Source organism: Capsella rubella, unplaced genomic scaffold (genome assembly GCF_000375325.1).
Source record: "Capsella rubella cultivar Monte Gargano unplaced genomic scaffold, Caprub1_0 scaffold_7, whole genome shotgun sequence".
NCBI classification, from domain to species: domain Eukaryota; kingdom Viridiplantae; phylum Streptophyta; class Magnoliopsida; order Brassicales; family Brassicaceae; genus Capsella; species Capsella rubella.
The window spans coordinates 4,256,889-4,279,423 of record NW_006238917.1 but is presented as its reverse complement, the minus strand read 5'-3'; the positions used below and the strand labels follow the sequence as shown (position 1 = coordinate 4,279,423).

Sequence of the window (22,535 nt, the reverse complement as noted above, 5' to 3'; positions counted from 1 at the left end):
GCAGAGAAAGAACCATTTAGAAAATCCAATATGTTCTTTTGGAAATTTCAGATTGAAGCATTGATATTTTGGGGTCTGACTAGTTTATCAGATTGTTAAGAGGTGTGGGTGTTGTTGGTAAGTGGTTGATGAGAACGTATGGAACAAACTGTATAAATTTTTAGATGATCTCTAGCTTGTTGTAATTCATTGGGAAGTTGGAAAAATGGTAAGTATTTGAGCTAAAACAAACAATAATCAAAGATGTGTTTTCGTGGATTGGATTCAAAATATTCTGAAAGTATTCAAAAAAAATAAAATTAATTGAAGGATGATGACTAGTGTATGGGCTACGAGGTTATTTTCTAGATTTGACTGGGCCAATTAAGTTTCTTCTCTTCTTTCGGCTTTGAATAAGTAAATATCTTTTTTTCTGTTTAAGTGACAAAATGAAAATAAAACCTTGTATACTCTAATCAAGTCATCAATCATCATCACAGAGAATTAAATAAAGCTTTGGTACAAAAACATGTATTTGCAACCAACTTAGTCAGCATATGAACATGACGAACATGAGAAATTATTTTCATAAGAAAAATTTACCACTAGAGTTGTTGTCGGTGTTCCAAAAAAAAAAAAAAAAAGTTGTTGTTCTTTTGTTCTTATCTAATATAGTCTTTTTATTGATAGATGATGCGTGCTAAACATTTTCACGTACATTGATTTCCTTCTTCTCCTTTTTCCTATAAAATTTGGATTGGGCTATATTTTAGATATTTTTATTTATTCTTATATATAACGTTATTTTTTAAGATTAAAAGCAAAGGCTCGTTGTTTAATCCTTCCAACAACCCTAATTTTATAACTGTTCCCACCGCTTGCTTCCACTCCAATATCTGCCGATCATGATCCGCAAAGAAGGTAAAGAGATACAGAAAAAGACGAAGAAGAAGAAGAAGGTGAAGAACCATCAGCCACTGTCGTTGTTGTCTCTTCCAGAAGAAATCTTAGAAAACATTCTTGCCCGTATCTCGAGATGGGATTACCCTAAACTCTCTCTTGTATCCAAGAGATTCCTCTCCCTCCTCTCTTCTCCCCAACTCTACACGACACGATCTAACATTGGAACCACAGAACCATGTCTCTATTTCTCCTTAGAATTGCCTAAGAGCCAATCTCCTGAATGGTACACTCTATGGATGAAACCTGTCAAAACCCTAACGGACGATGATGATATTCCTAATGAATTTTCATTGGTCCGGGTACCTTGTTGCCCCCATCCTCATTGTATACCTTATCAGTCCACCGTAGCTGTTGGTTCGGAGATCTACTTAATCGGTGCACCCTACAAATCACCACCGACTTCAGCTGTTCGTATTCTTGATTGTAGGAGTAACACATGGCGTGATGGCCCCAATATGATGGTGGCTCGGGAGTGTGCAAATGCCGTTTTTGTTGATGGGAAAATCTATGTAATGAGAGGTTGTGGTAAGGACGAGTCCATGGCTTGGATGGAAGTATTTGACATAAGGACTCAGACTTGGAGTTCTTTGCCGAGCCATGGAGCCGACGAGCTACGTAGCAGCGAGCAAGAGATAGTAATCACTGTGCTGGAAGGAAAGATTTACGTAATGGATGATACAAAGGACTATGCTTATGATCCGAAAAAGGGTATATGGGAAGTTGTAGAAACGCACTCAAGCAACATGTGGATAGATGCTTGGTGTGTGATAGAGAATGTAATGTATTGTTATAAAAACTCCCATTGTTGCGTATGGTATGACTCGAAGAGTAGAAAGTGGAGAAAGGTCAAGGGTTCGAATTTGGCCTTATTGCTTAAGGATACATGTTCCTTAGCACCGGGGTATGTGCTCGATTTACTTAACTATGGTGGGAAACTTTTAGTTGTGTGGGTAACAGTTCACATCGAAAACGGAGAACAGAAAAAGAGAATCAGGTGCGCAAAGATGGCATTAGAGAAGCACCATGGAGGTGCGGTTTGGTGTAAGATGGAGTGGTATAATACTCTTCTTACGGTCCCCTATTCGTTTGACTTCTTGAGTAATTGTGTAGTAGTTTCGATTTGATTAGTCGTTCCGGCCAAGTTTAGAATAGAAGTGTTTCAGTTTAGTACAAAACATTACAAGATGAGATCAGCAAGCACCATATCTTATTGGTTGATCGATCTCATTTAGTCATGTAGCATGACACATGTTTATGCTTTTATTTATCAAAATCTCTCTCTCTCATTGTCTACATTTGTTTTTTTTTTGTGTCAACTGAAATAAGACAAAAAATTTTGATCAGTTCAATACTCAAACAAACTAATCTGACACCTTTGTACGTAGTTTTATCACATAGATTACCAACGATGGAATATTCTTTCTTTAAATGAAAAACTTTTGTTTCAGAAACTAATTTGTTGTAGAAAGATCTAATCCACTAGCTAACCTTAGCTTATTAACGTGACGACTGTTAGTAAAAAGCGAAAAATATATATAACGAAATACTCTAATTAATCAACTTATAACCAAGTTATATAACAGATATCAAAATTTTTATGTAAGAGAGAAGTTGTTACATTACATCTCATTATTTCCAGTGCCAATTTTTACAGGTTTGACTGATCTCTATCTGGTTGTTTATACAATTAGACAAGTTTTTTTCTTCACTGTTACACCTTTTAGGTTTTCGCGCGCATACCGCAACCAAAGATTGAATACTTCTTCTACATGAAAACTTTGTTTGTAGCAATTTGTAGAAGATCTCGTCCATTAGCTCAAAAATCAAGCTTATATTAAACGAGAGATCATTAGTAAAAAATCGATATAACTACTAGTGTTTCTTCCTGACATTCAAAGTACACAAAAAGGTAGAAAATAAAAAAAAATTGTTGAATGAAAAAGTTGTTGAATAAATATTTTTGTAAAAAAATATTTAATTTTTTCTTATGGGGGTTTGATAATAGAAAATCCTTATATTGGTATCTACATATATTCAGAAATAAATCTACTAATATAGTAAAATATTTTTTTTTTCTAATGGTAACGTGTTTAATATTTCCCTTTACTTTTGTCTTTTCTTTTGACAGCATTAATTTATGAGTAGATTGGCTTGTTGAATCTGTTGACCTAATCATTTCTATATATTTTAGCCCCATCTTTCATGATTTTTTTTTCTCTCCACCGTCGACGATGATCACCGAAGAAGAAGCTGAGCCGCCGCATAAAAAGACTAAGCTTCAGCCGCTACAACATCTTGTACCACCATGTCCGCCGTCGTTAACTTCACTTCCAAACGAAATCATTGTTAACTGCTTGGCACGTATCTCTAAATCGTATTACCCTTCACTCTCCCTCGTCTCTAAAACCTTTCGTTCTCTCATCTCTTCTCAAGAGCTCTACGCCGCTCGATCTCAACTCGGAACCACCGAGATATATTGCCTCTATATCTTTCTACGGTTCTCCACCATACCATTCGCTGAGCCAACTCGGCGATGGTTCCGTCTCAGAGCCACACCTAATCCAAACCTAACCGATGGTAGGAGAAATCTCTTCGTTCCTTCTTTTAATTATCTTCCATATTCAAATTCAAACGTAACGATCGGTCCAAAGATCTACGGTGAATACATGGCCGAGAGCTTTGAATCGGCTTTTTGGGTTTACGACTATCTGAGCCACATGTGGGAACTTGTCCCTGGCATGAAGATGAAGAGGAGACACGCGTCCTCATGTCTCCTTGATTACAAGATTTATGTAATGGGAGGATGTGACCCTTCTTGTGGGGACGTGAACTGGTTCGAGATGTACGATATAAAGACTAAGACATGGAGGACCTTACCGGAGAATCCTGATAGTAAGGTTAGATTTAATGCAGTTCGAAAGATCGATGTGGTGGAAGGAAATATTTACGTAAAGACAGAGGCTAGGGTTAAGGATTGGGTTTATGATGTCAAGGAAGGTAAGTGGAGTGTTGTGGAGGATCAGTTGAGCCTACTATGGACGGATTCGTGGTGTGTGATAGATAATGTGATGTATTGTTACTCTTGCGCTAGATACAAGTGGTATGACTTTGAGGCTAGGAAGTGGATAGATGTGGGAGGTTTGGAAGGATTGAAAAGGTACCGTAGTGCTAGTACTGATTTCCGTAATTGTATGGTTGAATTAGTTAACTATGGTGGGAAACTCGCTATTCTTTGGGATAGGTTTGAGCGGCCTGGTCGTAGTCAGAACAAGAACATTTGGTGTGCCATGGTTGTGCTCGAAAAAGGCTATGGAGGTTCGATTTGGGGGAAGATTGAGTGGGTTAATGTTGTGCTTACGGTTCCTAAGTCGTTTAACTTCTTGAGTTGTATAGCCCTTTCTGTTTGATGACTCTTTACTCGCTAGTAGAGTCATCCTTTTGCTATTAAAATTTGTACTTTGTGTTTTTGTTGGTGATACAGTCTAAGTGTCTGACATCTTTTATGGCTATCCCAGTTTGCATTTTTTGTAAGAATAATAGATAGACTGTGCCCATTTTGTAAGCATTCTTGTTTGATTCCGGCTACATTATAAAGTTATTCAGTGCTGCGAGCGCTAGTCTCTATGTTGTTTCTTTGAAGGTCATCTTCTAAACACTGATAAGTATAAGTATTAGAGTAGTACGTGTATTTTGTTTTCACTTTGAAGTGAAGAGATTTTCAGAAAGTATTTCACCTAAAAATGTTATCATGTTCCGTGGTGAGATTTTAAACTAGATTGGCATGCATGATTGTGTCTCTAGGAGTATGATGCTTGCTTTGATATTTTTATTGTTTCTATACTTTAATTTGTTTTTTTTCCCCTTTCCTCTGTTTTTGACTTGTTGTTCTTACAGATTTATGTGTTATTGATTTACTGTCTTTGAAATAGTAGTTACGAAGCTTTAAGTTTACTCTTTTTTTTTTTTTTTTTTTGGTTTCTCCTTCTTCTTCTAAGCATGCTGTATCGTCACACAGTTCAGAATTCTCGGGATAAAGATGTAACTCAAAAACACTTTTGAGTTTTCATACATGCTGTGCAGTTTTTGAATATGTGATTTTGTTCAGTGTTAAAAACAAAACCTCGTAAACAGTGTCATCTCGGATTCTGTCCTTAGGCTAGAAACATTTGCTAAATTGTATGTATGGTTAGATTAATTTGGTAATGGTTTGAACAATGGAGATATGTCACGGGTTTGGGTAAACTGGTTAATGACAATTATAGTAGTTGCTGCCGTATGATAGAAATAGTTAACTGTGGTGGACAAAATGTATTTGTGTTGGAAAAGTTTGTACTAACGGGACGCTGTCCTAACAAGAAAATTGTGTGCTTGATGGTTGCGTTCGAAAGACTTAAAGATGAGATTCATGGGAAGATTAAGTGGACTAATGTTGTTCATTCACTCCCCAACTCATACAAGGTTTTGCGCTGTCTAGCTGTTTCTGTTTGATCACTCCTCTTCATTTCATTACATTTTCATCTTCGTTGTGATGCACTTTATTTGTAAAAATCTTACGTTTTTATTATAATAAATTGTGTTCTCCTGAACATCTAAAGGAAGAAGAGACCATTTGAACTCGATCGATATTTCGATATTATCCATCCACTAATTCTATATTAGAGATCCTATTTGTTGTATATGTATGATCAAAACATTGAAAGTAGAAAATTTGATTTTCTTCCATTCAAGATTGATTGGAATTCCAATATCTACTGAGACTGGAAAATTTAAGTTTCATGTAAGTCAATTTACTTAATTTGGTTAAGGATATAGTTTTAAGAATTAGTAAATAAGATTTTATTAGTAACTAAATAAGATTTCTCATTCGTATACTCACTATACTGAATAAAAATTGCTTTCATTGGGTAACACTTGAAAAAAAAAGTTCCTATTTTTGAAATAAATACATAAAGTGCAAATCTAACAAATTTCCAAAATATCGTATTGTAATACATAAAGGAATATAAAGTTTGTAATGTAATGTGTAAAACTAAACTAAGGATTAAGAGAAAAAAAAAGTTGGAAACGTGTCGAATTGGGGAAAAACTCATCCGAACTTTAAATTCTGAGAGGAAGTCCAAAGCACGCAAAACTCTCTCCTTCCTCCGTCGCCGGAGACAATTCTGTTTATCGCCGGAATAATCAAATTCCATGTTCGAATTCAGCTGAGTGTTTAACACACCCTCAATCGAAGGAAAAACAATTTAATTATGGGAAACAAAATCGCTCGGACGACACAAGTCTCGGCGACGGAGTACTACCTCCACGACTTGCCGTCTTCGTACAATCTGGTCTTGAAAGAGGTTCTGTGTCGAGGGAGATTCCTCAAGTCGATCCAATGTAAGCACGACGAAGGATTGGTGGTTGTTAAGGTTTACTTCAAGCGTGGTGACTCGATCGATCTCAGGGAGTATGAGCGCCGTCTCGTTAAGATCAAGGATGTGTTTTTGTCTCTAGAGCATCCTCACGTCTGGCCTTTCCAGGTTTTTGATTCGATTTATTTGTATTAGGCTTGTGTGTTTAGTGATTTCTGGTTTGGATTTTATCTTGCTGGGACGAAAAAGGAATGATTTTGCAGCTTCTCTCCGTACTGCTGCTAGATTAATGTCGTTGCTTGATCGTTTGCAGTTTTGGCAAGAGACTGATAAAGCGGCTTATCTAGTGAGGCAGTACTTTTACAGTAATCTGCATGATCGGTTGAGTACTCGGCCTTTCCTCAGCCTTGTAGAGAAGAAATGGTTGGCGTTTCAGGTTGTTTTCTTGGTCTTGCATTCATTCTATTTGAGGTGTAAAGTTTTTCTGAGGTACACTGTTTTCTGAATTTTGTTTGTTCTGCAGCTGCTTCTTGCTGTGAAGCAATGTCATGAGAAGGATATATGTCATGGTAAGCTTTAATAGTTCGAGAGCATATGATCAATCATGATGGACTGATGGCTCAATGAAGTGATGTGTGTGTGACTATGCAATATTTTAGGTGATATCAAGTGCGAGAACGTATTGCTCACTTCCTGGAACTGGCTTTACCTTGCTGATTTTGCATCCTTCAAACCCACATACATTCCTTATGATGATCCATCAGACTTCTCCTTCTTCTTTGACACAAGGGGACAAAGACTTTGTTATCTGGCTCCTGAGGTACTTTAGACCATTGACTTTTTATTTGATCAACGTAGATCTGTCAAGTTGTTCCATTGCACCTCTGGGGAGGATATTATCCCTCTGTTTTTGATGCAACACGATTTTTATCTTTCCATATCACTAGTTAGAGGTGGTGGCAAGGAACCATCAAACAAAAAGCACTCTTTCTTGTTTGTCATGATTCTGTTTTTTTTTCTTATTTTCCATGGTTTAACAGATTGTTGCTTAATTACAGAGATTCTATGAGCACGGAGGTGAGACACAAGTAGCACAAGATGCTCCATTAAAGCCGTCCATGGATATATTTGCTGTTGGGTGAGCTCATATGCCATCTTTTTTTGTATCACTCAAACTGTTTAATGCTCCTAATGGTTTACGTACACATACCTTTTTTAAATGGAAACACATTTTCTTACCTTAAGTCCTTAAGTATTAGAGTTGATAACATATTGTAATAGAATCATATTAATGCTGCAGGTGTGTGATAGCAGAACTTTTTCTTGAGGGTCAGCCATTATTTGAACTGGCCCAGCTTCTCGCTTATCGTAGAGGGCAACATGATCCTAGCCAACACCTTGAAAAGGTATTTCTTATCGCATCTTTCTATTTCTATTCTCTTTATAGGTATCAATCTCTTCCCATCCCCATATCTTTCTTTCTTAAGAACTTGTCTCATCGATTGTCTTGATGTTCAAATAACATTCTTTTCACCTTCCATTTGAGTGGTACATGGGACTTGTGACTTCTATGGTTCTGACTTCTGAGTTGCATGTTTTCGGCTAATTGTTTTCAAAAAATTTCATTCTTTCTTTGCTGGTCTTTCTCTTTTTATTGGATTCAGATTCCTGATCCAGGAATTCGCAAGATGATTCTTCATATGATTCAGTTAGAACCTGAAGCACGCCTATCAGCTGAAGACTACCTGCAAAATTATGTGGGAGATGTTTTCCCAAACTACTTTTCACCATTTCTGCACACTTTATATTGTTGTTGGAATCCACTTCCGTCAGATATGAGGGTAACCATCACAATTTCTGTTTACTCTTGCTACATTCCGTATCAACTTGATTTATATATTTTTGCTTCATTACGTTTAGGTAGCAACTTGCCAGGGGATATTTCAAGAAATACTGAAGAAGATGATGGAAAATAAGCCAGGTGATGAGATTGGTGGTGATTCTCCTGTACCTTCAAATTCAGTGAACGCAAGCAAGGTACAGGAAAATTTTGCAAATCACAAATTGAACATATCGAAAGACTTGAGCAGGAATACTGTTAACTCCAAGGATGAGATCCTTTACTCTATTTCTGATGCAGTCAAGAAAAATCGCCATCCTTTCTTAAAAAAGATAACAATGGACGATTTGGAGACACTAATGTCTCTCTATGATAGCCGTTCTGACACTTATGGCACACCTTTTCTACCGGTAGAGGGTAACATGAAATGTGAGGGAATGGTTCTTATTGCATCTATGCTCTGTTCTTGTATCCGCAATATCAAGTTGCCTCATTTGAGGAGGGAAGCTATACTTCTATTGAGGTCTTGCTCTTTGTATATTGATGATGATGATCGCTTACAGCGTGTACTTCCATACGTTGTTGCCTTGCTTTCTGATCCAACAGCAATTGTGCGGTGTGCTGCCATGGAAACTTTGTGTGACATTCTGCCGCTTGTTCGAGATTTTCCTCCCAGTGATGCGAAGATTTTCCCAGAGTATATATTTCCTATGCTCTCCATGCTTCCTGAAGATACAGAAGAGAGTGTGAGGATATGCTATGCCAGCAATATTGCAAAACTTGCCCTTACTGCCTATGGATTCCTGATGCATTCTTTCCAGTTGAGCGACGCAGGGGTTCTTAATGAATTGAATTCCCAGCAGATCTCCGCTACACCTCCTAGTGAGTCCCCCAGTCATTTGCAAAAGGCAAATGGCAATGCGCAGCTTGCACAGCTTAGAAAAACTATAGCTGAAGTTGTTCAAGAGCTTGTTATGGGTCCAAAACAAACTCCAAATGTTAGAAGAGCACTCCTTCAGGACATAGGAGAACTCTGCTTTTTCTTTGGTCAGAGGCAGAGTAATGACTTTCTACTACCGATCCTCCCTGCCTTTCTAAATGACAGAGATGAACAGCTAAGATCTGTATTCTTTGAAAAGATTGTTTATGTATGCTTTTTTGTTGGTCAGAGAAGTGTGGAGGAGTATCTGTTGCCCTATATCGATCAAGCTTTGAGTGATCAGACAGAGGCTGTCATTGTCAATGCATTGGAGTGCTTATCCACATTATGCAAGAGTAGTTTCTTGCGGAAGAGAGCTATCCTCCAAATGATAGAGTGTGTTTATCCGTTGCTGCGCTATCCATCTCAATGGGTAAGGAGGGCAGTTGTCACTTTCATTGCCGCAAGTAGTGAATGCTTAGGTGCAGTCGACTCTTATGCTTTTATTGCCCCAGTAATACGCCCCTTTCTCAGTAGACTCCCTGCGTCAATTGCTTCTGAGGAAGGTCTACTTTCATGTTTGAAGCCCCAAGTCACAAGGGAAGTGATTTACAGTATCATAGAAAAAGCTAGGAAACCAGAAATCATGGCGAGACAGCGAAAGATATGGTACAGTTCTTCACCTCAATCCAAAGATTGGGAAACTGTTGATTTGTTTGACAAAGATACTGGAGAGTTGAATTCAATAGAATACGGGGCCGAACAGAAGCAAAATCTGGAAGAACAATCACAGATTAGGAGTGCATCGAAGCAACAAGAAGTTCAAGGAAAATATGCAGAAAAAGATGCAAAATTGAGAATCCCGAGAAACCCAAGACCCAATGTTTCCAACACTGTTGAGTTACGTGATCCCTTATATCCAGAGAAGTTACAGTTCTCTGGGTTTATGGCACCATATGTATCTGGTTTGAATAGCGTTATTGAACCAGAGAACATACCTCTCTATTCCTTTAGCATGGACAAACGAGCAGCTACAAATCCTCCTGTGGCTTCTGAGTCTTCATTGCAGATGAACTCTCTGGGAATGGGTTCATTATCAGTGCCATGGATGGATTCCATGAGTAAGTCCTTTAACTTGGCTAGTTCGGTCCCAGTGCCTAAGCTGATTTCTGGGTCATTCCATGTCGGTACCAATCCTAAACAATTTTACAGAGTCGTACATGAGCCAGAAAGCAGAGAAAATGAACAAATCCCCTCAGCTATCAGTAAATTTCAAGATCTCGGTGTATCAAGCTCCTCAAAAAGTGCTTCTATAACTTCAGAAGATGCTTCTTCTCCAGCGGATCTTGTTGGAGAACCATCTCTGTCAAGGACAACGGTTCCGGATTCAGGGTGGAAGCCTCGTGGAGTATTAGTAGCTCATTTACAGGAGCATCGCTCTGCGGTCAACGACATTGCCACTTCAAGCGATCATAGCTTTTTTGTTAGTGTATCAGATGATTCCACAGTGAAGGTGTGGGACTCTAGAAAACTGGAAAAGGACATCTCTTTTAGGTCAAGGCTAACATATCATCTCGAGGGAAGTAGAGGGATGTGCACAACAATGCTTCGGAATTCAACACAAGTTGTAGTTGGAGCCTCCGATGGTGTGATACATATGTTTTCAATTGACCATATCTCCAGAGGCTTGGGGAACGTAGTGGAAAAGTATTCAGGAATTGTTGATATAAAAAAGAAGGATGTTAAAGAAGGCGCTCTAGTTTCTCTCTTTAATTATACCGCTGATAGTCTTTCTGGTCCGATGGTAATGTATAGTACTCAAAACTGTGGAATCCACCTTTGGGATACAAGATCAGATTTAGATGCATGGACACTGAAAGCAAACCCTGAAGAAGGATATGTTTCATCTTTGGTTACAAGCCCTTGCGGGAATTGGTTTGTCTCTGGGTCTTCAAGGGGAGTGCTTACTCTTTGGGATTTGAGATTTCGTGTTCCCGTAAATTCATGGCAATACCCTATCATATGCCCCATAGAGAAGATGTGCCTCTGCTTTCTTCCTCCAAGCGTCTCAGTGTCCACCAGTATGAGACCTAATATTTATGTTGCTGCCGGTTGCAACGAAGTTTCACTCTGGAATGCAGATGGAGGTAACTGTCACCAGGTAATGCTGTTCTACCGGTATATTTTACCTTGACTTTGGATATTGATTTTCTCGAGTGGCCTACAGTTTTTTGTTGGGGTCGCAAGTTTGAATAAGGATGTAAATAGTTTAATAGTAATTCGAGGTGCAGTTTTGAATCGGTCCATGAAAAAAACTCTGTTTTGTTAGAGTAGACCATTACCTTTGAGCTGGATACTGAATTGGACTTGTAATTGAGCTGATTCTGTCGGGATTTTGTAGGTATTGAGAGTAGCAAACTATGAAAACGAGACGGATGTTTCTGAGTTTCAATGGAAGTTACCAAGCACTAAGGTAAGTTCCAAGCCGAATCCTCGCCAGAACATGAGTTCCAAGTACAGAATCGAAGAGTTGAATGAGCCTCCTCCTCGTCTTCCTGGTATCCGCACTTTGCTTCCTTTACCTGGAGGCGACTTGTTAACAGGTGGTACTGATTTGAAGATTCGGCGTTGGGACTACTCCAGGTCTTAAATCCAAACTTTAGTAACTTGTGATTTTTACCATCAATCATTTTGTCACACCTCCTGTGGATAATAAACAAAAACTGACGCAATTCTTGTTTTCTGCATGTTTGAACCAACACAGCCCTGAGAGAAGTTATTGTATATGCGGTCCGAATTTGAAAGGAGTAGGAAACGATGATTTCTATGAACTTAAAACCAACTCCGGCGTGCAATTTGTTCAGGTCTGTTGATCATATATATTATTGACCTTCTCATAACGATATCCTGAAGTTTTATAGATTAGCATTAGCCTTTAATGATCTCTTTTGATGAAATTGTGTTTGTGAATTCTTTGCAGGAGACAAAGAGGCGGCCTCTGGCAACCAAACTGACGGCAAAGGCGGTACTTGCAGCTGCTGCGACAGACACCGCGGGTTGTCACCGTGACTCAGTTCAGTCTTTGGCATCTGTGAAACTGAATCAGAGACTGTTGATATCAAGTAGCAGAGATGGAGCCATTAAGGTCTGGAAGTAAAAAAAAAAAAAAAAAACCGTGATCGTCTGTGTGTACAGTGTTATAGTGTTTCTTATTTTTTACCTTTTCATTGTAACATACTACCACAAATGCTAAAAGAAATTTTTTAGCCTTGTATCCTTTTTTATTCCACAAACTCTGTTACTGTACAGATTTTTTTACAATGTAGTGAACCTTTTCAAATTTTGCTTTGTTACAGCCTTATCGATCGTTAAAAGCGTAAATTACTTGAATCATATGGTAGCTTGTATCTCTCTCGACTCAACTCTTTCTATTTATATTAGCACTCTACAGAACACTTCTACCTCCAAAGTATCAGTTGAGAAATAAACAGTGGATTATTGAATGCTATATCAGGTTGCAAATTTAACGAACATGTTATAGTTGATCTGGTATGAATTAGTTAGCTTACTTGGGAAACATATTTTTTTTGTTTTTTACGAAGAAAAAAAGGCTAGCAAACCAAGTGTTCGTTCATGTATATCTTTATCGCTGTTATGTTAGTGTCTGCAAACATCGATTGAAAAAAACTTTGGTCAAAGTCAAACTAATTGAGAAATGCATGAGAAAGTTACAATAGTCTATATCGAAAAACCAAATTGGAACATCTTTAACAAAGAGGATATTGCAGAACTCTTTACTAACTAATGATCCATCAGCAGAAGACCACCAATAAAAACATGCAACACATCAAACGAGACAGCAAAACAAAAGAGCAAGGCAACACTTCGAGCCTCATCGATCCAGTATGATCATCGTTTACTTCTCAGACGAGTTGGGTCCTCTCTTCTTGCCGAATCCAACAACTGTAAAAGATGAAATGAAATGAGAAAATCAAAATTCTACATCTCTCATGAAGAAATAATCTATTAAAAAACGAATACACACACATAACAGATTGATACTCGATAAGAATAAAATTCAAAGATGATCATAACAAAATGTTAAGAAACTAAGCATTTCTCTCCTACAAGAGGAAAAATATCATTCAATTCCCAATACCATTAAGAACACTGTACAATTGCACAACAGTGTGATCTAACAGCGTTTGAACTAAACAATCATCTGATAAAAAACAGTGAGACACAAGCTCAACTAACTAACTAACTAACTAACTTAACAACCGAAATTAGAGTGAAATAGAATATGTTACCGGCGGTGACGAAACGGCGATTGTGTTGCAACCTTTTGTGGGCACGACCACGTGGCTTCTTCTTCTTGTCCTGTTTAGCCACTTTCGGTGTCTGACCTCTCACCTTACCGGCACGAGCCAAGGAACCGTGTACCTTACCTAATCAATCATCATTCCAAACACCATAACATCAATTACAGCTACGATAAATCGGAACAATAGTTCAAAGAGTTAGTCTTACCCATGATTGATTGATTACGAGGATTCTTCTGCCGACGGAACTACAGCTCTCTCCGGCTAAAATGCGACGGCGCTTTAAGGTTCTACGGATTAGGGTTTTCTCTGAGTGATAGATATTTAAGTGAAGTGGACGATCTGTAAAGATAAGGACCATTTGTGATTTATTAATGGGCCTATATAAGTATCAAATTTAATATTCCTACGTCAGAGAAGCCCGTAAAACAAAACAGTATTTCCTCCTTTGTAGATCTTATTCAATTCAATTCAAAAACATAACGTTTTAACCAATTTTGTCTCAGTAAAAACGGTATAATACTTCAAATAATGGTAAATTGGTAAATCGCAAACACTTTGAGATCATCTCACTTAAAAGTTAACTCAATCAGGGATTTTCTATTCGTAGATTAAATCATTTAAATCCATATAGAAAGTGACTGTATAACTTGAATGATGAAGTGTATTGTCTTTCCATATAAATAATTAGGAAAGGGATGAAACAAGGAAGCTATTGTCAGATAAGGTTTACTACTACTCGTCTTCCTCGATGACTTTGGTTCCCAAACCAGATAGACCTTCAGCTGGGATCTCAGCCACAGTGACGAGTGAGTAAAACTCTTCTTTTGCATCTTCATCGTCGTTCCTCTTGCGGGCAACACGCACTCTGATTCTCCTCGGGGGACCTCGGATTCCTTTGCTCCATATTTGCTTGTTGAGCTTCACATCAACTCTTACATCTTTTGTTCCCATGGCTTTCTCTGAGAACTTCCTAATCTCCTTTATGGCATTTGGTGCCTTCTTCTTGAATGTGCTGTTCATATAATCCCAAGACGCAGCAGATGTAAGTACTAACAAAAGAAGCTAGTAAATCAGAACAAAGGGTATACATATATAACCCCATAATTCATTGCTCTTAGTAATTAGCCAAATATACAGAGATGAATGATGAACCACTGAAACGAGTAAGAAATTTGTTTACTATATAACAAACTTGTAATTCTGCAAGCAACCAATGATGCAGTGATTACATATAAGGAACTAAGCTACTCCCAATCAGCAATTCAAACAGAGACACACTAGAATCACAGTACCTAAGCAGCAATTTAATCTGAATAGCGAAGACTAGGACAAATGCAAGCTCATGTACCAAAAATCAAAATTCACATAAGAAAATCCAAGATACTGAATGTTTTGACTTGTTTTTTTTTGTTTACCAGCTATGGAGACGCCTGTGGAGATTGATAGTGTACTCCCTTGTAACCACCTCCTCCTTCCTCCCTTTACCTTTCTCCATTATCCTCTGTCACTCTCACTTCAGTGAAGCCTGCAAATTCGTGTAAAGCCACAGCTAAATATTACTCCAACACATTCCATATCCATACAAGACATCCACATCAATATCAATCAGCATTCACAAAAATCAACATTAGAATCAATCAATCTCAGTAGTACCTTTCGAGCACAGAGATGGACAGTGAACAACAGAGAGAGTAGGGAAATTAAACCCTAGAAAACCCTAATCTGCAAGCTTCAGTCCTATGGATCTAATATTAGGCCCCATGGGCTTTATATTAATATCCATAGAGGTTGATCTGTTTTTGCCACGTTAGCTTTAAAAAAATTCGTGTACGCGCACGTCCACCGTAAACTACGATAAACCCTTGATTTCATCTCTTCCAAAACCCGTATCAGCTCTCAAAGCTACTTACAGAACTCAGAAGAAGTGGAGAAGTAAAGAGGAAGAAGAACATAAAGATGCTAAGGTTTCAGTGCTCTCTTCACCTTCTTCAGCCTTCTACGGCTAAGAACAACAACCACTCGAATCTTTGCGTATACAATTTGGCGCCGTTTCGGGTCACCGGCACGATTCCGGCACCGAAAGTCCCGGAGATACGTGCGAGTTGGTCTAGGAAGAGTGTAAAGCTACGAGTAAATGGTCTGGATCAAGAAATGGAAGAAGATGTGGAAGAATTTGAAGAAGAAGGAGAGGATGAGTTCTCAGCGAGGAAGAGAGGCGTTTACGGAGCCAAAAAAGAAAATGTAAATTACGATAAAGACCCTGAATTCGCTGATATTCTCGGAGATTGTTTGGATAACCCAGAGAAAGCTCAAAAGAAGGTAACATAGTTTATATCTTTTGATACAATTTTTCAAATGAGAAGCTTGTTGAGCTGATAGATTGATGAAGTAAAGGTTTGAGCTGAAACTTAGAGTTGACTCGGTTAATTTTGATTGATATGTTGAAATGGTTGAGTATTAATGAACTCTTATGTAGATGGAAGAGAGATTGAGGAAGAAGAGGAACAAAATTATTCACACTAAGACTGGTTCAGCAGCTTCGATGCAGGTCTCATTTAACAAGTGAGTGGCCTCAGATTATTCATTTGGTTGCTTTGAAGTTAAAAAATGGGTTTTTATTTGATTCTCTTGCTTGATTTTGTTTGCACATTTGATTGTTCTGCTAGATTAGGATCGATATATGTAAACTCTGTCAGTTTTTTTTTTTTATGTTTTGTAAGATTTGAGTATTCGAATTCATACATGTGGATGGAGTTTTACAATGCACCACTGGATAAAGACATAGCCTTGATCTCTGATGTGAGTCTCTCAAGCTGAATCTTAGCATTTCCTATACTATTCTGAGAAGGTAGAGACAAACTTAACATCTCACTCACTGCTTTGTTTTAATGGCTGTAATTTTGCAGACAATCCGTTCCTGGCATATCCTTGGACGACTTGGTGGATACAACTCCATGAATATGCAAGTATGTCTCTTATTGAGGAAGTACAAGCATTGTTAATCACACAATATATATATAAGAATGAATCTGATTTCTCTTTTGTCGCAGTTATCACAAGCACCAATGGATAAGAGGCCAAACTATGATGCTATTCTTGGAGCTAATGTCGAGCCCACCACGTTTTATAACATCGGGGATCTTGAGGTCCAAGACAATGTCGCTCGCATATGGTGATAGTTCTGATTATCCTAAAACGTTTTCCTTTTAAGTTTTTGGCTTTGTGTTTGGCAAACTTTTGTGGCTCTTGCAGATTTCCTTCTCTAACGTGAACAATGGTTTTGACAGGCTCGATATTGGGACCTCTGAGCCGTTGATTCTCGATGTTCTGATAAATGCATTGACACAAATCAGCTCAGAGTGAGTCCAGTTCTCACTCTATATCAACTAAAAATGTTCTTAAGCTGGATATGGTTCAAAAGTGTGGAAGCGCTAACATTGAAAGTTTTGTTTTTGTCCAGTTATGTCGGGATAAAGAAACTTGTGTTTGGTGGATCTGAGTTCGAGAGCTGGAAGGAGAATATGACATCAGAGGAATCTGGTTTCAGAGTCCACAAGATTTAACATCTTACAGTTAAAGATTATATCTGTTTAAGAAGCTACAGAATTGAACATACAGTATGTTTTTTTCGTAGATTACATGATCTATATATAGCTTGAAGTAATGTTATGATCAGTATAATCAGAATTTCCAATTACTACATGACTTGCAAAACTTGTGGTTAAAAGTCAGAAGCAAGTCATAGTAGTATTTGTTCAGTATAGCCTATCCGATAGTAGTTCAGAATTTGTTTAAAAATTAACAATAATAAGAATGTTTTTGAACTTCATTTAGTGTGAAACAAAAGATGACAAGGGATGGTGGTTTAAGCAAAACTCTCAACTGTTCAGGAAAAATCTTTAACCTACAAGCTGCTGTCTGAAACTCTCAGTGGCGCACAACAAGCTTTCTAGAAGTAAAATAATAATTCAGTGGTGAATTCTTCAAGCTTGTCTGTTTCTCCTCTTGGGACCAGACTTGGCGACTCTAAGACCTCTGCTGATAGCACTGAGCCTAGCAAGTGCTGCCTTCTTCAAATCAGGCCTGTAGTAGTTGTCGACCACCTGAACAGAGTAGACAACAACTCGATCAATACATCAATAAAAGAAACAGAAACAATTCGAAATAGTGAAGACAAGAAAGATTTATCTCAGAAGCCAAGCGTAACAAATATATTTCATTGAAGGAAGTACCCCACAAAGGAGTCTTCTTCTTACGTGTTAGCTTTCTCATCACTGATCAAAATTGCACAAAAAAAAAAAGTACAATAGCAAATTCTTATATGTTAATGCTTTATAAACGCACAGAAGCCAAAGTATAACAAAAGTAGCAACTATAATCCATTGAAGTGACAAGTTCTAACTCAGAAGCCAAGCGTAACAAATGTATTTCATAGAAGAGATACCCCACAAAGGAGTACCTCTTCTTACGTGTTAGCTTTCTCATCACAGATAAAAATTTGTCACCAAAAAAGCAAAATAAAAACACTAAATTTAAAACAATAGCTAAGAAGCATTAGCTCAGAAGCCAAGCGTAACAAATGTATTTCATTGAAGAAATACCCCACAAAGGAATACCTCTTCTTACGTGTTAGCTTTCTCATCACAGCTCATAAAACCAAAACTATCATCAATTCTAAGGTATCAGTTCATTAAAGAACCCGTCTATAAGATTTTCCAAATACTCAAACATGTAAAGCGCAACCTCTTCATACAAACTAATGAGCAAAAACGTAACCATACTAGGAATTTAACCTATATGCAACAAAAACTAACAAACATTCGTATTACGAAAATGAGTAATACCTGGTTGACAACAGCTTTGGTCATCCTCGGGAACTCCTTCCTGAGGACAGACTTGTTAACAGAGAGCTTAGGCTTGTTTTGTCTCTTTGTCTTGGTGGTTGCGAGTACCACAGCTTGGTCCTTGTGAGCTGCCTGGATGGTCACTGTCTTCTTGTTTGCCAAACCTGTAAACATATCAAAAAGACTTACAAATTTAAATTACATACAAAGATGCTCATACAAATCATATCACCAAACAGCAAGTAACCAGAAACTATTCCATCAAACCAATAAGAAACTCATCCAATTCAATACTATGCTAACTTCACCAATTATTTTGTTTTTATATAAGCAACATTCTATCACACAGATTCAGAAAATTAAAAATTTCAGATAAATCTAGAGTGGGCACAAGAGTGTAATACCAGAGTGCTTGTAAGAGTTGTGGTTGACGAGGTTGTTGCTCTCTTTGCTGAATTGAACTTTAGCATTACCTCTACCGAACTGCTTCACCAAGAAACAATTGTTTTTCTTTACGATCTCCCAGATCAGCTGTCCTGGAACTGTTGCCATTTCGAGTTCCTTCACTAGTTTTTAAAAAACAAAGTATTTATCAGCAAAATATATATGAATCGATCAATCAAGTAACAGACAGAATGAAAAAGCATAGAACGACATAATGCTAAACAAAGCGATGATTTAAGCTCACCTTGATATTCGCAGACCTAGATGACGGCGGAATAGAGAAGAGAACGAGACTCGTGCCGGAGTTGAGTCATGACGATGAGTTAATATATACACTCTCTGCAAAACCCTAATTTAATTCTGGGATGCAATAACTATAGTCAAATCCAATTGAAAGAGAGATTATGTCAAATGGGCGTTTGGTCTAGTGGTATGATTCTCGCTTTGGGTGCGAGAGGTCCCGAGTTCGATTCTCGGAACGCCCCTTTTTAATATGTATATTTTACATGGTGCCTAACTCTATATTTGTATACAAACTCTATATAGAAACTTTAGCACAAGATATGGAAAACTTCTACACATCAAATCAAATTCTTTGTTACCATCATCATCAATACAAGTATATACATAATCGCTCAAGTTTCAGACTTGAATCTTAGATCTTAGGCGCTATCGGAGAACCACATATCTTCACCTCCTTCAGCCCATGTTCCCCATTTCCATCTCACTCGCGGGTTACTCATCATGCATGCCGAGATCAGATTGGTTCTTACGCTAGGGTCTTTGTCCTGGTGAATCATCAGTCTCATGTTCGTCAAGCCTCTGTAGTTATTAAGTATAGACTTAATGAAAGAAACTGTTTGATGAACTTCAGTATGATCTGACGACTGAACACATGCTGTTATCAGTTTCAAGCTATCGCTTCCCTTCATATGTATTAGACCTTCGCTTTGGAAATGGGTTTCGATATCTGACCAAGTTCTTGGACTCAAACTTAGAGAAATGATTCCAGGGAATGCTTTGAGGAGTGTTCCCAATCCAAGTTTTTGCTTTTCTGATTCTTCTATAGACTTGACTAAGTCCACTGCAAGCATTCTGATCTTGTTGCCAAAATGGGTGTTTCTGATTAGCCTGTATATGTCGGGAGAAATGAGCTCTAAAGAATTCAGATCTTGAAACTCCCCAAAACTTACACCTTCGGTGTCCTCTATAGAAAAATGGAACTTCACCAACTTGGGTGTTTCGAGGAGAAGCGATTTGGGTTTTTTGCATTTCAGCCTGAGTTCAAGGAGGTTTGGCGCCACGATAGCCAAGGAAAGTGGAGCATTCGACAAGGTCCAATGACAACTATTAAGGTGCAGAAAATGTATTCTCGGTTCCTTCAATCCTCCCACGCCAATCAAATTTAGCACTTGAAGAAAAGGGAAACAATCATTGACCTTCTCTAGATTCTCATCATCGAGTCTGATGAACTCGAGTGTCAAATGTCTGAGACTGGGCATCTGGGTCAGGCCAACAACTGATAGCCAAGCATTCTTCACCTCTAGTTTGACTAACTTACTACCTGCAAAATAGAAATAGACTTGGGTGAGATATCGATAGAATGATTCCAAATTGACTTCCTGTTAATTACTTCAGATACATAGAAAATTTCCTGAAAATCTGAAGCACAAATTATCACAAATGTTATTACTCACTCCTAAAACAAACCAAGGATTGCTCAATTCGCCTCATTGATGAGCTATCAGACTACATCACCTCAACTAATTTTCTGAGAATGAGATCATATATCATCATCATCATCTTTACTTAAAACTATTTAGATTCCAAAGAAACTAAGATTGTTTCCTATCAAAACTATTCGCAAACGAATCCCAAACTAAAGGAAATGATGATGCAGAATCAAAACTTACAGTTTGAAGAAATGAGCGCCAAAATATCTGACTTCCTCCAGCAAGACTGAATCCAGAAATCAGATATAGACAGCATCTCCAGGTCTTCACCAACTCTAGGCAACCACTCCTGCGCGAATTCGACATCGGTCAGGTACAAATCTTTGGCGTCATCTTCATTCAAGTCGTCAAACGACATTCCTCTAAGCGCCTTATCGACCCCGATTGAGATTGAGCGGATGTTACAACAATTCTCGATTAGGCTCTTGAAGATCGCTTTGAACGGCGTGACGGCGATGGACCTCGATTTTAAGAACCGGGACAAGGTGCATATGAGATTCACGGTGCGAACTTGACGCGAAAGAGAGTTCAATGTCTTGGAAGCAACTCGACATCGAGCTAGGGATTCGGAATCGTTGAGTCGAGTCAGAATATTCACCAAGAGCTCTGGAGGTAACTCGTCCATGGTTGTTGAATTTGGGAATTGAAAAAGGAAGAAGAAGATGAGAGAATCAGAGTTATTGAAATGTGAGAACGTACGTGTGATTAAAGCCTGCACGTGCTAAATTATAAAGTCTAAACTACCCTTATGAATTGTGTGAAATAACAAAAGTGTCACTCTTTGGAGAAAACCCTTATTGAGAGTTGTTCTTGAAATTGCGGGTTCTAGATTTCTCCGATTAGTATAGCGTCGGAACTTTGACCGGAGAAAGAGAGAGAAATGGGGAGGAGGATTCTGAACGATGCGTTGAGGACGATTGTGAATGCGGAGAGACGAGGAAAAGCCTCGGTGGAGCTCAAACCAATCTCCACCGTTATGTCTTCGTTCCTGAGAATCATGAAGGAGAAAGGTGAAATTTTCTCCCTTATTTTGTTTTCTAATTGTTTCTTGATGCTTACTCATTTCCCATTTTTGCATCGATACAAGGTGTACGCTTTTCATTTCACTGATGACATTGTGGTGTGAAGGATCTAGTTCTGTGATTTAGTTTTTTCTTTAGAAGCTTGCAAACTAGTTCCTGAGATTGTTAAGGTTGACTAATTTTGTTATTGGCTGATTTAAAAAGCTGCAACATAGATAAAGTTTCAATTTTTTTTTTGCTCCCAAGTTTATGTTTTTGCTTCTATGATGCTCGTGTCAGTGGTCTGCATTGCTTTGTTCTGCTTATGTATATACTTTTCATATTCAGGTTGGTTACTTCTTGTGTTAGATGGATTTTTTGGGGGTAATATGGCTATATAGCGATTTCATATGGTAGCTTTACATTTTACAGAGTGTTTGATGGAATTGGCTTTTCCTTTACAGAATGTTAATGCTAATGTAGGTTATATCAAGAACTTTCAAGTCTATGATCCACATAGAGTTGGTAGAATAACAGTTGATCTGCAAGGGAGGGTTAATGACTGCAAAGCTCTTACCTATAGGCAAGACGTTAGGGCAAAAGAGATTGAGAAGTACACTGAACGCACTCTTCCAACACGTCAGGTCTGTTCATTTTCTCTCTCCCTATTCAGAAATGCAGCTAAATGTCATTACTTTTAACAGCTTAACCATGTTGATTTGTTCCATGTAGTGGGGTTATGTTGTAATTACAACCCCGGATGGAATTTTGGACCATGAAGAAGCAATCAAACGGAATGTGGGTGGTCAGGTTCTTGGCTTCTTTTACTGAATAGGTTAAGGTAGCACTTGGCAAGAACCTTCTAGTGTCAAAGGATTCAACAAAAGTTTGAAATTCCGATCCTTCTTCCTCCTGTTGCTTTTTGTTTTTGTAACTTGCATTGTCTTTGAACAGAGTGGCAATTATTAGATAAGGCATTTGTTGCTAAATTCAAAGATCTTGTTGTTATGACAACATTTTATTTAGTTTATATTTTGGACGAGAAATTTGTTCTTCCATAGCTATCTGAATAATATCTACACAGACAGTTGTTATATTAAAGGAATTTGTTATGACAACATGTTGTTGAGTCT

General features: G+C 38.1%; 9 protein-coding genes and 4 non-coding genes across 14 annotated transcripts; 6 read left to right on the top strand and 7 right to left on the bottom strand.

Moving 5' to 3' along the window:
• Positions 1-884: 884 nt before the first annotated feature.
• On the top strand, positions 885-2,066 carry LOC17881007 (F-box/kelch-repeat protein At5g39560). Its single transcript, XM_006285425.1, has one exon. The coding sequence runs from the start codon at positions 885-887 to the stop codon at positions 2,064-2,066; it is 1,182 nt and encodes a 393-aa protein (XP_006285487.1).
• A 1,107-nt stretch (positions 2,067-3,173) lies between these two features.
• Positions 3,174-4,581, top strand: LOC17880092 (F-box/kelch-repeat protein At4g29370). The gene has a single exon (XM_006285521.2). The coding sequence runs from the start codon at positions 3,174-3,176 to the stop codon at positions 4,347-4,349; it is 1,176 nt and encodes a 391-aa protein (XP_006285583.1). The 3' UTR covers positions 4,350-4,581.
• Positions 4,582-6,025: 1,444 nt separating this feature from the next.
• Positions 6,026-12,414, top strand: LOC17877662 (serine/threonine-protein kinase VPS15). The gene is made up of 11 exons (XM_006282370.2): positions 6,026-6,464; positions 6,610-6,732; positions 6,820-6,865; positions 6,956-7,116; positions 7,355-7,434; positions 7,597-7,702; positions 7,961-8,137; positions 8,217-11,216; positions 11,457-11,698; positions 11,820-11,919; positions 12,036-12,414. The coding sequence occupies exons 1-11, from the start codon at positions 6,192-6,194 to the stop codon at positions 12,210-12,212; spliced, it is 4,485 nt and encodes a 1,494-aa protein (XP_006282432.1). The 5' UTR covers positions 6,026-6,191; the 3' UTR covers positions 12,213-12,414.
• Positions 12,415-12,732: 318 nt separating this feature from the next.
• LOC111829583 (40S ribosomal protein S30) lies at positions 12,733-13,699 on the bottom strand. Its single transcript, XM_023778989.1, has 3 exons — positions 13,586-13,699; positions 13,366-13,503; positions 12,733-13,018 (listed from the first exon to the last, which is right to left on the bottom strand). The coding sequence occupies exons 1-3, from the start codon at positions 13,587-13,589 to the stop codon at positions 12,972-12,974; spliced, it is 189 nt and encodes a 62-aa protein (XP_023634757.1). The 5' UTR covers positions 13,590-13,699; the 3' UTR covers positions 12,733-12,971.
• A 258-nt stretch (positions 13,700-13,957) lies between these two features.
• On the bottom strand, positions 13,958-15,115 carry LOC17879485 (60S ribosomal protein L31-1). 2 transcript variants are annotated; one of them, XM_006284718.2, is made up of 3 exons: positions 15,034-15,115; positions 14,796-14,905; positions 13,958-14,392 (listed from the first exon to the last, which is right to left on the bottom strand). In XM_006284718.2, the coding sequence occupies exons 2-3, from the start codon at positions 14,873-14,875 to the stop codon at positions 14,113-14,115; spliced, it is 360 nt and encodes a 119-aa protein (XP_006284780.1). In that variant the 5' UTR covers positions 14,876-14,905; positions 15,034-15,115; the 3' UTR covers positions 13,958-14,112. The 2 variants fall into 2 exon arrangements, with proteins under 2 accessions (XP_006284780.1, XP_023634968.1); XM_023779200.1 differs by lacking the exon at positions 15,034-15,115 and having other exon boundaries at positions 14,796-15,008.
• A 157-nt stretch (positions 15,116-15,272) lies between these two features.
• LOC17880268 lies at positions 15,273-17,077 on the top strand. The gene is made up of 7 exons (XM_006284163.2): positions 15,273-15,699; positions 15,857-15,942; positions 16,101-16,179; positions 16,287-16,346; positions 16,431-16,552; positions 16,668-16,739; positions 16,841-17,077. The coding sequence occupies exons 1-7, from the start codon at positions 15,337-15,339 to the stop codon at positions 16,941-16,943; spliced, it is 885 nt and encodes a 294-aa protein (XP_006284225.1). The 5' UTR covers positions 15,273-15,336; the 3' UTR covers positions 16,944-17,077.
• Positions 17,078-17,166: 89 nt separating this feature from the next.
• Positions 17,167-19,017, bottom strand: LOC17880826 (60S ribosomal protein L28-2). The gene is made up of 4 exons (XM_006284653.2): positions 18,913-19,017; positions 18,629-18,790; positions 18,225-18,388; positions 17,167-17,483 (listed from the first exon to the last, which is right to left on the bottom strand). Exons 2-4 carry the CDS (start codon positions 18,774-18,776, stop codon positions 17,364-17,366), a joined length of 432 nt encoding a protein of 143 aa, XP_006284715.1. The 5' UTR covers positions 18,777-18,790; positions 18,913-19,017; the 3' UTR covers positions 17,167-17,363.
• Positions 17,565-17,661, bottom strand: LOC111829809. Its single transcript, XR_002833165.1, has one exon. It is a non-coding gene; the product is annotated as a small nucleolar RNA R24 (small nucleolar RNA).
• Positions 17,778-17,874, bottom strand: LOC111829808. The gene has a single exon (XR_002833164.1). It is a non-coding gene; the product is annotated as a small nucleolar RNA R24 (small nucleolar RNA).
• LOC111829807 lies at positions 17,935-18,031 on the bottom strand. The gene has a single exon (XR_002833163.1). It is a non-coding gene; the product is annotated as a small nucleolar RNA R24 (small nucleolar RNA).
• Positions 19,018-19,081: 64 nt separating the features above from the next.
• Positions 19,082-19,153, top strand: TRNAP-UGG. The gene has a single exon. It is a non-coding gene; the product is annotated as a tRNA-Pro (tRNA).
• Positions 19,154-19,211: 58 nt separating this feature from the next.
• LOC17879855 (F-box/LRR-repeat protein At4g29420) lies at positions 19,212-21,058 on the bottom strand. Its single transcript, XM_006283667.2, has 2 exons — positions 20,582-21,058; positions 19,212-20,232 (listed from the first exon to the last, which is right to left on the bottom strand). Exons 1-2 carry the CDS (start codon positions 21,024-21,026, stop codon positions 19,331-19,333), a joined length of 1,347 nt encoding a protein of 448 aa, XP_006283729.1. The 5' UTR covers positions 21,027-21,058; the 3' UTR covers positions 19,212-19,330.
• Positions 21,059-21,223: 165 nt separating this feature from the next.
• On the top strand, positions 21,224-22,464 carry LOC17880156 (40S ribosomal protein S15a-5). Its single transcript, XM_006284696.2, has 3 exons — positions 21,224-21,411; positions 21,886-22,046; positions 22,135-22,464. Exons 1-3 carry the CDS (start codon positions 21,282-21,284, stop codon positions 22,231-22,233), a joined length of 390 nt encoding a protein of 129 aa, XP_006284758.1. The 5' UTR covers positions 21,224-21,281; the 3' UTR covers positions 22,234-22,464.
• The last annotated feature ends 71 nt before the right edge of the window (positions 22,465-22,535 follow it).